Genomic DNA, 13629 nt, shown 5'->3' with positions numbered 1-13629 from the left:
GTTGAGGGTGACTGTATAGAGGTTTATAAAATTATGAGGGGCATGGATAGGATAAATAAACAAAGTCTTTTCCCTGGGGTGGGGGAGTCCAGAACTAGAGGGTATAGGTTTCGGATGAAAGGGGAAAGATATAAAAGGGACCTAAGGGGCAACTTTTTCACACAGAGGGTGGCACGTGTATGGAATGAGCTGCCAGAGGAAGTGGTGGAGGCTGGTACAATTGCAACATTTAAATGGCATTTGGATGGTTTTATGAATAGGAAGGGTTTGGAGGGATATGGGCCGGGTGCTGGCAGGTGGGACTAGATTGGGTTGGGATATCTGGTCAGCATGGATGGGTTGGACTGAAGGGTCTGTTTCTATGCTGTACATCTCTATCATTCTATGACTATGACTCCAATGTAAATTCTTCCATTTAAATTGCCCAGTGCCTCCACCAGGCAACATACCTTACCTTTCCCAAGTTTCTCCTTTTGTGTGTACAGCCGGTTTCAAAACAGTTTCTACCCTACTGTTGTTAGAATACTGAATGGACTCACAAACTCTTAACATTCACCTGTATCTGTGTTTTTGTTTTTGCCACTGTTTACCTATTTTTTACTATCTATGATACTTAACTCTGTGACCTGCCTGTATTGCTCACAAGACAAAACTTTTCACTGTGCCTCGGTACACGTGACAATAAATTCAATTCAATTCAAGTCAGTTCTAATAAAACGCGATGGTTGCGTTATCATGCGATCTCACGTTAGAAGAAAATTGTGCAAAAGCCATTTAAATGAATGGGGCCAAAATCGCGTTAGAGCCAATTCAGGTAAGGAAAGTTCACCTTCTACAAATAATGGTCTAAATTCTTCAATCACATTAAAGCCAGTTTGAGTTGAAGAAACAGATGTTATAGCAGAACAGACTGTATTATAGAGTCATGGAGATGTACAGCATTGAAACAAACCCTTCGGTCCAACCCGTCCATGCCGACCAGATATCCCAACCCAATCTAGTCCCACCTGCCAGCACCCAGCCCATATCCCTCCAAACCCTTCCTATTCATATACCCATCCAAATGCTTCTTAAATGTTGCAATTGTACCAGCCTCCACCACATCCTCTGGCAGCTCATTCCATACCTGTACCACCCTCTGTGTGAAAAAGTTGCCCCTTAGGTCTCTTTTATATTCTGTTCTTTCACAGGATGTGGTGGACGTGGCTGGGCCAAGATTTATGGCTCATCCCTGGAGAAGGTGTTGGTGAGCTACCTTTTTGAACAACAGTGGTCCATGTGGGGTCGGTGCATCCATAAGGTTGACAACAAGGAAGGCACATCCAGAAAACCAACCTAGCAACAGCTCCAAAGATATAGTTTCAGGTTAGAGTGATGATGTTCCCATATTACGGCTGCCATGTCCTTCGAGGTGGTTGACATTGTGGCTTTGGCAGGCACTGTGAGATGCTGTATTGTATCTTCAATACAGATACGCACAGTGGCCAATATACATCAGTACTGACTGGTCCCCACTGCCCTCCCTAAACTCCGTGCCTTTCATTTACTCTCTCCTCTTTTAACACCATGTTTAAAACTATGCTTGAGGTGGCACGTTGGCTCAGTGGTTAGCACTGCTCTCACAGCGCCAGGAACCTGGGTTCAATTCCTGCCTCAGGCGACTGTCTGTGTGGAGTTCGCACATTCTCTCCATATCTGTGTGGATTTCCTCCACATGGTCCGGTTTCCTCCCACAATCCAAAGATGTGCAGGTCAGGTTAATTGGCCATGCTAAATTTCCCGTAGTGTTAGGTGCATTAGTCAGGGGTAAATATAGGGTAAGGGAATGGGTCTGGGTGGGTTACTCTTCGGAGGGTTAGTGTGGACTTGTTGGGCCAAAGGGCCTGTTTCCATATGTAGGGAATCTAATCTAAAAATTGACTCTTTAACCAAAGGTTGTACTGGCAGTGAAAATCTGTCTTTGCCTTGTTAGCAGATAGCAGACAAATGAACATCATTATGATTCACAATGGGGCAGTTGCTAAGCTGCAGGAGATCACTGCATCATTTGCACAGGATGTCAGTGCAAGAAAAGTAATATAGGAAGCTATTCCACCTATCTCCTCCCCTCTCCACCAGCAATCAAGAATATTGAATGTTTCTTTTGTGTGGACAGATGATCTCAAACACTGAAATGGGCTAAATGCAACTACTTGATCCAACTCCTTCTCACCGTGAAGTTCAGTAACTGCTCTACAGCTGGATTTGTTTCTTTGGTATTAATTCAGCTCCCTCACATGATTAAACTCAGCCATCCCCATCAGGCTGCAATATGTGTGAATCAATTCCCATTAATGGTGAGCCTGTTCCCTCACATGACTGGGATCAGTAACTTCCACAAACCAGTACGTTATGTCATTGACCATTGCTGCTGATGTTAACCCAGCCCTACCACATTGTAAGACTTAAGAATTGGTCCCCACCTACACTTTGTGTAACAAACAATACATTGTAATGCTAATACATTCACTCACTATACTGAACTTAATATTCCCTTTCAGCCTGCACTATGTCATTGACTCCTCATTTATTGATATTATTCCAACTAATCCAGCACTGTTGACCTCTTATTTTTTTTTCCAGTGTTTAAACTGTACTTCAACTGATAACAGTATTATACAAGCAATGCTATTCATACCCAGGTGCAAGGAAAACCTCACTCTTCTGTTGATTTTTCACTGTCCAATGTCAAAGTTTGTGTGAGAGAACGGTGCAGGTGCCATCAATGTTAGGAACCCTATGGTTATTTTATCACTGATGCTTGCCTGGTCCAGTTTAAGAATGGCTACACTTAGCAGCTCAATTATATTCTATTACCTTCTCATTTTTTTTTACAACTTAGCTGTAAACAAAAAGGTACACCCATCGGTGACTGGTCTCAAAATATTAACTCTATTTTTCGCTCTCTGCAGATGCTGCCATACCTGCTGAATTTCTCCAGCAATTTCTCCGCAATTCTTTATTTTTATTTTTTTGACAGCTAGGAATTTTTTTTCTCTCTTCGCCTTTTCTGAGTTTATTTTCCACTTCCGTTTTATTTGCTTTGTAATTTTGATCTTTACCACAACAGTGACTGCCTTTAAAAGTGCTTTGATAGCTGTAGAGCACTTTGGGTTGTCTCATGGTCACGTGAGTTGCTGCGCAAATGTAGATTTTAAAATTATTTACGTTTCTTGTTCCTTTCAGGGCATATACATAATATTCAAGCATCACATTTACACTATTAATGCATTTTCACATCTGTCCACATCCATGCGACATTTTCACATCACTGTATCATAGTCACCCACGTCCATCTATCACCTTCATACGGGACACTAATTTCAGTAAAAAAGCCCACCCTAGAAAATAGCCCACCCAGAAAATTTTTGAACATGATTTTCAATCAGACAGCGTTGAAGTTGACCCTGACCACTTGGAACCTGTGGTGATTCCAATGTAAATATTTAGGAACAAAATTCACATGGTGTTAAAGATTAATTCCTGGCATGTAGTCCACAACCCTAGAACTGAGCCATCCCTCAGACATTGCCTTACCTCGTTCACACTGTGGCCCAGTGAACCCGTACACACACGCACAGCGACTCGGTCCAATGCATCGCCCTCCATTCTGGCAGCCATTCTTACACACAGCTAATGATGGAAAGAAAAGATGTCACCCTTTGGCAATGTGCCCACATCATTGGTTTGAACAAAGACACAATAGCAATTCTTTTCTTAAAGCTATTTAAAATGCAATAAATATGGTTTGGATTAAATATGATATTTAGCGGAAACAAATGTAGCCGTTACAGATTCCCAGCACAAGTCAGTGTGAAATAGTCCTGAAACGTATCCTTCACAAGCCAGATTCTTGTATGAATCATGGCTTCCTGGAAACTTCCAACTTTGTTCAGCAACAGACATGCCAAATAATGTCAAATGTGACAGACAGATTGTCAGGGAGATAAGTTAAAGTATGTCTTCAAATGCCTTCCATATGGGTTACATCAATGGTTAATGATACAGGCCTGCCACTAGGGATATTACAGTCACTAGAATGTTCACCCCAGGCTTTATTTATATTATTAATCTATTCTTGAAATTATTGGTAATCCTTGTGTTTATTTTGGCAGAAATTCTTTTTTTTTGAGTGATGCTAATTGTTTTATATGACAGGTAATGATCAGTGTGACTACTAAATATTAAAGCCAGTAATCAAGGATAACCACTCGCCTAGATAGTTGAACTTACGAATTTATTGTATGAACAAAGACTACCACAACTCTTCTACTGGACATTGATATAAAACAGGCATTCGGTGCAGAAAGAACAATGAAACTGCAATCAACCCACTGAACATTTAACAGTACAAGAGGTGGTCTTGTATCACTGCTGTACAGTTATAATCTTGCATGATTAGCTACAGGCTGATGCTGTTTCCTAAATAGTTTTACTCAATGAATGCACTGAAATTACGTGCAGCTCTGGAGTGGAAAACATTTGCCCTGATTAACATCTCTCAAAGCCCTCAGCCCTCCGTGTACTGAGATCTAAGGTAAAGTCTATTTGTAGTCGTGTGGTGTTGATACTCACGTTGCCCACAGTGCGTCCCAGTGTATCCTTTCTGGCAAATACAGCTGTCATCTGAGCAAGAGCCACCATTCATACATCTGACATTACACTGCTGGACTGCAAGGAGAACAAAGCAGGTCAGCTGTCTGTACCTACAACATGGAGAAAGTGAGGACTGCAGATGCTGGACATCAGAGCTGAAAATGTGTTGCTGGAAAAGCGCAGCAGGTCAGGCAGCATCCAAGGAGCAGGAGAATCGACATTTCGGGCATAAACCCTTCTTCAGGAATCTTCAGGAATTCCTGAAGAAGGGCTCATGCCCGAAATGTCGATTCTACTGCTCCTTGGATGATGCCTGACCTGCTGCGCTTTTCCAGCAACACATTTTCAGCTCTGTACCTACAACATCACAAACTCAACTCTGTCTTCTTCACTTATGGTTTGGCTGCGGCTGCACTTAAATGTGGTTCAAAGGCTGTGCTATCAACATATACAGTAAGGCCCAAAACCCCATTCCCTTTATTACAGACTGTTCTTATACAGAAGACAGGCTTAAATAAATGCTCAGGTCCTGACTCTGATTTCTCACTCTATATCTGACTGTGTGCCATCTATTCTTCAAAGTGATTCCCCTGGAAATTGATTTTCTACAATTGTAATTGAGATGCATTTATTTTAAAAAGGGTTTTGTTAGAAGTACAGAAAAGTATTATTAAAGGTGGTTTAATATTGCATGGAACAGAAGAAGATTACTTTTGCTCGAAATAACTTTAAGACAACCCATTTAAGAGGGAGATCACTCCTTTGCCCTTGTTCATATGGTTTTCCAATTTGAATTAGCTTCTGGGTGGGAATGGGGCTGAAAGGAGATCCTCAGTGTTGCAGAAAGAATGGTGAAGATCATTCACCTGCACCAATTTGAGTTACAAAATTCACAACCAACCGTGGTATTCATGGATCAGTTTGTTTCTGCACCTTTTGTGCTTCTGATTAGAGTGTAGCAGAAACTTTCATCTCTAACTTTGGCCAAAATGCAGAGCGGCCCATCTAACAGAGAAGCATGGGATATTAGTATCATTTCCCCTTTGTTTCAAATTAATCTAATAACAGTTGTGAATGTTCCATAATTGGCACATTATCTGCCCCATGCAGTCCTTCTCACCATATTCTCCCAGGTGACACTTAGCACATTAAAGATCAAAGACAGGAGCTCAACCTGCTGTCTCCTCCAATTTGGGAGATGACAGCAAGAGAAAGGGAATAGAAATCAATTTAAACAAGGCAAGATAAAGTTAATGGTGCTGGGCTTGGATCCTGCTTTGACCTGACCATTCAAAACTACTCATTGACATTGGCAGCAATGAGCTGTCTCCTTTCTCAACCAGCTCACACCTTTGCGTAAATTTCTTGGAATTATTATTTCAAAGGTTAAGGGAGAACGTGTGGTGTGAGAAGCCTGATGATGGACGGATGGGGAAGGGGGTGGGTGGAAATTTGTAGCAAGCAGATGGACGAAACATTAACATACTTGTAATTCCTTGTGAGCGTAGTATGGCTGCCAGCTGTGATAACAGAAGAGAGAAGCAGCCTCAAATCATTTAGACATATAACAATATGACCATTGCCCTCCCTCGATAGGAGAATGTTACTGGATTTGTTTCTTTTTCCAGAGCCAACAATGAGCAAAGATTCAATTGGTAAACAGTCTCATCGAGTGCTGAGCCATTCTATCACTACAAAATCTTACAAAATTGTCAAAAATATTTACCTGTGTTTGTTTATTTTTTATGTAAAATTAGAAGCCACCAGATCACCACACTAACAAAAGGGGAACCATTTGCAAATGTATTTTATCTTTTTTTTCATGTTCCAGCTATTTAAAAATTACTAAGATTTATTTGCCCCAATCTTTTACAGTCTTGGTGAAAACTGAATGAAATGCCAAAAATGATCTGTAGTTTCCCCAAATATTCTCTTGATCTTCTGATGAAGACCAAAACTACACCAAAGTTGCATAGCAATTCTACCCCAAAATGTATTATTCCCAGACATTAATCGTACTTTATCATGTTTGAAATAATAACTAAACATTATATCTAAATGACCAAAACAAATGACTATTATTAATTGAAGAACAGGAAATTTTGCTGCAGAAAAGGGCTTTCAAATGAGAGACATTCTCAATGAATTAATGTGTCTTGCCCTTGGCTCTCAACTTTGTCCTGTTCTGATTTCCACAATTACTGTGGTCTTCCTAATGGGGCTATGAGAGGCATGGTATAGATGTCAGACTGCAGTCATGAAATATGCAACACTTATATTTACAGTGTAAAATAATATTCAAAGTGACCTCCAAATGGCTAGCTTGCTTACAAATGTATTTACAGTTTCAAATAGACCAGTATCAATTGTGGTTCAGTGGGGACCTCTGAAACAAAGAAGTTGAGAGACACTTGAGCACAGAAGTCGAGGATGCAATGCCAGCTCATGACTAACTGAGTGCTACATCTTCTTTTGGATGTGATGGAAGAAAACTGGGCTTCTGTCTGCCTTCACATATGGTCTTAAAAGATTGCAAGGCACTGTTCTGAAGAAGATTTTTCCCTGGCGCTCTGCTGAATATTTCTGAAACAACGTCACTGAAACGGTTGAGCCAGTCATAATCCCTGGTTTGTTTGCTGAACCGTGGGCTGTCCTGTTTCTTACACTACAACAGTGTCTACATTACGTCACTTCAAATATACTTCACTGGCTGAAAAACACTTTCAAACAGCCTGAGGTTCTCAAAACACAAACTACATGGACACTTTCTTTCATCCTGTGAAATACAATCTCTCAAAATGGCTTTCAAATGTCATCCCCAGGAACAACCATCTTAGCCTAGGTACTCACTCCACCATTGCTGTTGTAACCTCCTTTTCCCTCTGCGATTCCTCACTTCCAGCCACTTTCTCCTCTCACTTCCCATGCAGCCTCTTTCTCCCCCACCGCAACCACTCCCCTACCTTATAGTCACCTATTCCCATAACCCGATTCTCCACTCACAGCTTCCTTCCCTCACTCCAGAATTTCAGCCTGCTTCTCCCTCCCTAAACTCTCCAGAAGCCTCCACTGCCCTTTGGGCCCTTCTGGCTGACATTCCCAACACAAATTCAGCAGACAGAATTCCCAGATCCAGTAAAAAGCCCTTCCAGCTTTAGTTGAGGGACACTCCACCTAAAGCTCCTCCTCCCATCCCTAGCCAAAGGCAGCTCTTGGTGCCCCATCCTGACTAGCTCTCAACCCCTTGTTTCTGGCTTTTGGTTCCTAAGGCCTATATCTTTGCTGCCAGTCATGGCTGTAGGCCCTTGGTCTCAGCTCTCAGCCTCCCATTCCACCAGCGATTCCCCTGGCAACTCCCCCAATGAGTTCCCTGGCAATTAGCCTGGGGATTCCCCCAGTGACTTCCCCAGCAACTCCCCCAACGATTCCCCTAGCAACTCCCCCAGCGACACCCCCGGCAACTCCCCGACGATGAATTGCTCACTGCTCCTCTTCACTGGTGAACCTATCAGCAGCAAGCATGGGAGAGAACCTGACCATGATTGGAGGAGCCATTCCTCCAATTGGCTTAGAAAAAAAAGACACTGAGAACCAGGAGGAAAACTAGTTTCTCCAAACTTGACTGACAGAGAAATTTAATTCCAAGGCTCTGGAGCTTAGATATGGCATATGATAACGAGGAAGGGGAGTAAACTATTAAACTAGCAAGATTTTATCTTTCCCCTGGCATTAACTAGAAAGTGAAACTTATCTTGTGAGGGATCGTTACCTGCCCTATAAATCTTTGATATATACATGTCAATGTAAGACTAACAGAAAAAACAATCCAGAAAATAGGATAAGAAACTAAAATAAAGCAAAGAACTGCATATTCTGAAGATCTGAAACAAAAACTGAAATTGTTGGAGGAACTCAGCAGGTCTGGCAGCGCCTCTGGACCGGCAACAGAGAAGGGTCACTGGACTTGGGACATTGACTCTGCTTTCTCTGCTTGGATGCTACCAGACTTGCTGAGTTTCTCCAGACATTTGTTTAGGATAAGAAACTAGGAGATTTCATGAGCTGATCGACAAGTGGAGTCATCAATCCCAAATTACCAAATCCAGGCTTTTATATCCTGGCACCTAAAAAAAAGCAGCCAGTCACCTGACAACATTCTGTATAATATCCAAATACCTTCTGTGGAAAATTGAAATTGAGTCTGATTCCTGGAAAGGTGAAGTCAGGAACAACCCAATTTGTTACTGGCACAAAATTTTTGATGTAGCAATCCGCTATTACTCATACATTCTGCTCCAACACAGCCTGTCCATGCAAAGCTACTGATAAGAGTCGAGAGTGTGGTGCTGGAAAAGCACAGCAAGTCATTCAGCATCCGAAGAGCAGGAGAATCGACGTTTCAGGCATAAGCCCTTCATCAGGAATGAGGCTTGTGGGTAGGGGGGGTTGAGAGATAAATGGGAGGGGGTGGGGTTGGAGGGAAGTTATCTGAGAGTGTGATAGGTAGCTGAAAGTGAGGGAGAAGATACGGATAACCCAATCACTGCTTACCAATGAGAGAATCACTTGTGATCATACCTAAAGCTGCAAGGATTGGTAGGATCTACCATCAGATCTTGTTCCTGAGTTTCTATGCACTTAGACTTTGCTATATTAATCCTCCTGAGTTTATGGTCCCAATTTTAATTTCTACTTTAACTGAGTTGTTGTGCCATTGTTAATTAGGGGGACAGGCTTAGACATTGGCCATGTCCCTCTCAGTTAAAATTGAACCTGGAATAAAAAGATGAAATATTCCCCCAATGTTGGATGTAACATTGCAATACATGTTGAAGTTCAATAGGTGATGTGAGGAAGATTGACTTTGCATTATTTCATGTTGTGCCTGGCTTGAGAATGTTCATTGGGCCAACATGGATACAGTTGTACCCTGCATCTAACTTGTATTGCATTTGATATGATGGTGTTTGATAGGCCAATGTGGAGATTTCATTATTCTATATCTAACCATTAAATTGATTAGATGAAGGACTTTGGTGCCTGCATGTTATCACATTGTCCATACAGTCAATGTTATGCCACTTACTTGAACCAGATCCACAACCTGGGGAGAGTTGCCCATTGGCACAGGTGCACATGTTTGGTCTGGAGCAGAATCCATCGCCACACGTGTTCCGACAAATTGCTAAATAATTACAGAAGGAAACACACTTTAAAAACTGTTGATTTAATGTAAAGCAAACAAAGATATAACTGGCTATCATTAGGTCATCTTTAACTTGGTTGAAACCAAGACTCATTCATGACAATCGCTGTTATATTGACAGTCAAATTGTGGATATGTTGATGGTTGATAACACCATGATAAATTTACTATGACCCTACACTGCTATGTCAGCAATGATATTGTGCTGTTATGCAGTGAGTGACAGTCTTTCTCAGTTTGAAACAGTTTAACATGGTCAAGAATTAGCTTTCTATGTCCTTGTCACAAGAATCCTTCACTTTCCACTGACCGTCAACACCCGTTTCTTTTCCTGGTTAAAGCTTATCAACTCCTAAAAATTGCAGTTCACCTCAAATGAGAGAAGATGGAAATAAAATTACTCAGAACAAGTACAATCGGTCCAGTTAGATAGACAAGAGAAACAATCTAAATGGAAGAGGGAAAAGAGTGGAAGAATGGAGAAGCAAAAGTAAATATTTTTATTTTCATTTTAAGTGACTAAGTTTGTGTGTTAATGATGAGAATATCTGAAATCTAAGAAGCTATCTGATGACAAGAGTAACATCTGGCTCTGTCAGATTGTGTGAAATGGAATTTTATTTTAAACATTAGCTGGCCAAGGACTCGTTTAGATTCACAGCCAAGTCAAGTCGATCAATTGACTGGCTGCATTCACATCACTCCCACCTTCAATAGTTAATTAGTAATTTATTTTTCGATTTTTAATATTTCTGAAACTATTAAACAAGAACATTCACAGGATGTAAGTGAAACATGATAATCATTCAAGTTACTGAAACTTTCTTCACAGGTTGCTGGCAGCGTTCAGGACATTTATCTTCAATTCCTGGAGTTTCCAGGACAATCCTGGAGGCTTGGCAACTCAACAGGATAGTCCAAGAGCCAATGTCAGCTGCAAAACTGAGACTAGGTGGAAAAATTCTGGGTTATTTTTGGAATATGGTCGTCAATCACTGCATCAGGAACTCAGTCTCAAACCAACTCCAAAAATGGTCTACAACTATGATAGACTGGAATTAGCTTTGAAGAGAAAAAGCACAGAACCCAAAGAGGCCCAGATTAAAATATGTTTCCCCGGTGGGTAGTGCTGGCAATACTTACGCACAATACATTGGTTGCCACCAGGCAATGTTTTCCATCCAGGACAACAGTAGGAATGGAATCGAGATCCACAAACATTTGGCCTGAAAGAAAATGAGAGATATCAGTTACAGAGCTTCCTGTGACCTTGATGATCCCTGTAGTGCTAGCTCAACTCAAACTTACAGTTAATAGTGGAGCAGACATTTAGACTAGGCTGATTGCAGTTACTCTATATGAACGCTGCTTGCTTAAAGTATCATGGTTATAATATCGTAATATAAATGGAAAAGGTTCTGCCCTGCAAAATGCAGTTTGGTCCCTTTTATACCAAACTATTTGAAAGGTTCATTTCAAGTATTTCCTCATACATGGAAAATACTGTTGAATAACTGTATAAGATTATGCAAATGTGCAAAATTGCAGTAAGATCACAATTTACTTCAAGAATAAATATGCTCAAATCATGGTAGCCATAGTTTAAAAAGCTTTTGTTTTCCATTTTGAATGTAAATGCTGGAGACTTGCCTGTTCTGGTCTGCATTCACTTAGAAAATATTCTTTGGTCAATAAAAGATGTATCTGGGTAATTCATTGCCTCTCATTTAGACGTCTCATCCTCAAATGCTTTGAGAATAAGGGAACTCAAATATGAGCTAACACATAGAGTCATAGAGATGTACAGCATGGAAACAAACCCTTCGGTCCAATCCGTCCATGCCGACCAGATATCCCAACCCAATCTAGTCCCACCTGCCAGCACCCGGCCCATATCCCTCCAAACCCTTCCTATTCATATGCCCATACAAATGCCTCTTAAATGTTGCAATTGTACCAGCCTCCACCACATCCTCCGGCTGCACATTCCATACCCGTACCACCCTCTGTGTGAAAAAGTTGCCCCTTAGGTTTCTTTTATATCTTTCCCCTCTTGCCCTAAACCTATGCCCTCCAGTTCTGGACTTGAGAATTCCTATTGATAGGAACAATACAGTGCGTTTGACACTTAAGTCCAATTGCCAATGTTATAATGGATCTTAGTGGCTCTCTTTCTGATCGGGCATTCTACACGAAGCAGAAGATAAAATAACGATACCCCATAAAGAGAATCTTTCAGTTACTTCAGGAACCTACTGTCAGTACAGTCAAAGTGATATTGGCACAACATTCAATTATGTGCCTGGATAATTCCCTCGATTGCTATTAGAAGCTTCCTGTCAGGTGATATGATCTAATTGGAACAGTGAACTGTCTCATTTCCCTGTTCCACTCCTCCACTAGTCACAACCAAGTCTGTATTTAAAAAGGTAGTATTGGCAATAGTTTGGCTGTAACTATCTGACTGTATATGGCTCAGTATAAGAAACAAGTCAGCCAGGTTCTTTAAATAACAAGAACTAGATTATTGCAAACAGTACTCACTTCAGCTTGATGCAAAGATTGTTAACAAGCTTTATAAACTGTGCAGATATATACAATTAAACCCCCCCCCCACACACACACACGTATAATCTTATTATTGCAGAGTATTATCTTAAAAGTACATTGTCCAATTGACAGTTAAAGTCAAGAAAATGAATGATTTGCAGATTGTCCCAAATGTTGGTCTGTAGCTGAAATCACTTAGTGCACAAACTGAAGGCATTTGGACTTCCTGGATCAGATATATCTGGCTGGATTTGCGTTTTTTGGAGGCAGTAGTAGTAGAATCTGAATTCTCCTTTAGAACCCTCTGCTTATGGTGATAAAGAATAGCAGTGGGTTTTCAACTCACACTTTGGTGTTAGTGAAAAAAAAGAGAAGACAAAAGTTGTTGCTCCAATTACAAGTTATCTCAGACTGCGTCCAAATCCAACACTCTACTTCAACCACAAACGGAGTTATGTGACCTCTCTCAATATTTTGCAGATTTGGTGACTCCATCCAGGCAACTTGTCCCTTGCAAGTGCAACATTATTGCTGCTGTGGCCAATCTCATCAATTGTAAAGTATTCTAAAACATTCTGTATAATATATATATATAATATATAAACAGTCAATAATAATATAAATAAATATCTTGAATAACACATCTTCAGGGTCTGTTTCCATGCTGTACATCTCTACGACTCTATAACTCTATGAGTTGAAGTAACTTTTCCCAAAATCTGCACTTAGTTGGATCAGGTCCATAAAGAATCTAAGTTATCAATAGACAACTGGAGCCAAGAACTGGTGGTCTGTAAGAGTCATAGAGATGTACATCATGGAAACAGACCCTTCGGTCCAACCTGTCCATGCCGACCAGATATCCCAACCCAATCTAGTCCCACCTGCCAGCACCCGGCCCATATCCCTCCAAACCCTTCCTATTCATATACCCATCCAAATGCCTCTTAAATGTTGCAATTGTACCAGCCTCCACCACATCTCTGCCAGCTCATTCCATACATGTGCCACACTCTGTGTGAAAACGTTGCCCGTTAGGTCTCTTTTATACCTTTCCCCTCTCACCCTAAACCTATGCCCTCTAGTTCTGGACTACCCCACCCTAAACCTATGCCCTCTAGTTCTGGACTACCCCACTCCAGGGGTCTATTTATCCTATCCATGCCTCTCATAACTTTATAAACCTCTATAAGGTCACCCCTCAGCCTCCGACGCTCCAGTGAGAACAGCCCCAGCCT

General features: G+C 41.1%; 1 protein-coding gene across 1 annotated transcript in view; it reads right to left on the bottom strand.

The window, feature by feature from the left end:
• Positions 1–11044, bottom strand: part of LOC122565551 (fibrillin-2-like) — a 57396-nt gene extending 46352 nt beyond the window's left edge. Inside the window, exons 1-4 of the mRNA XM_043721604.1 lie at positions 10985–11044; positions 9722–9820; positions 4615–4710; positions 3577–3672 (exon numbers count right to left, since the gene is read on the bottom strand). Of these exons, the coding sequence (XP_043577539.1) occupies positions 3577–3672; positions 4615–4710; positions 9722–9773 (244 nt within the window). The 5' untranslated portion in view covers positions 9774–9820; positions 10985–11044. The remainder of the gene's footprint in view (positions 1–3576; positions 3673–4614; positions 4711–9721; positions 9821–10984) is intronic.
• Between the last annotated feature and the right edge of the window lie 2585 nt (positions 11045–13629).

This window comes from Chiloscyllium plagiosum, chromosome 31 (genome assembly GCF_004010195.1).
Source record: "Chiloscyllium plagiosum isolate BGI_BamShark_2017 chromosome 31, ASM401019v2, whole genome shotgun sequence".
NCBI lineage: Eukaryota > Metazoa > Chordata > Chondrichthyes > Orectolobiformes > Hemiscylliidae > Chiloscyllium > Chiloscyllium plagiosum.
This window is presented reverse-complemented; position numbering and strand designations above follow the sequence as displayed.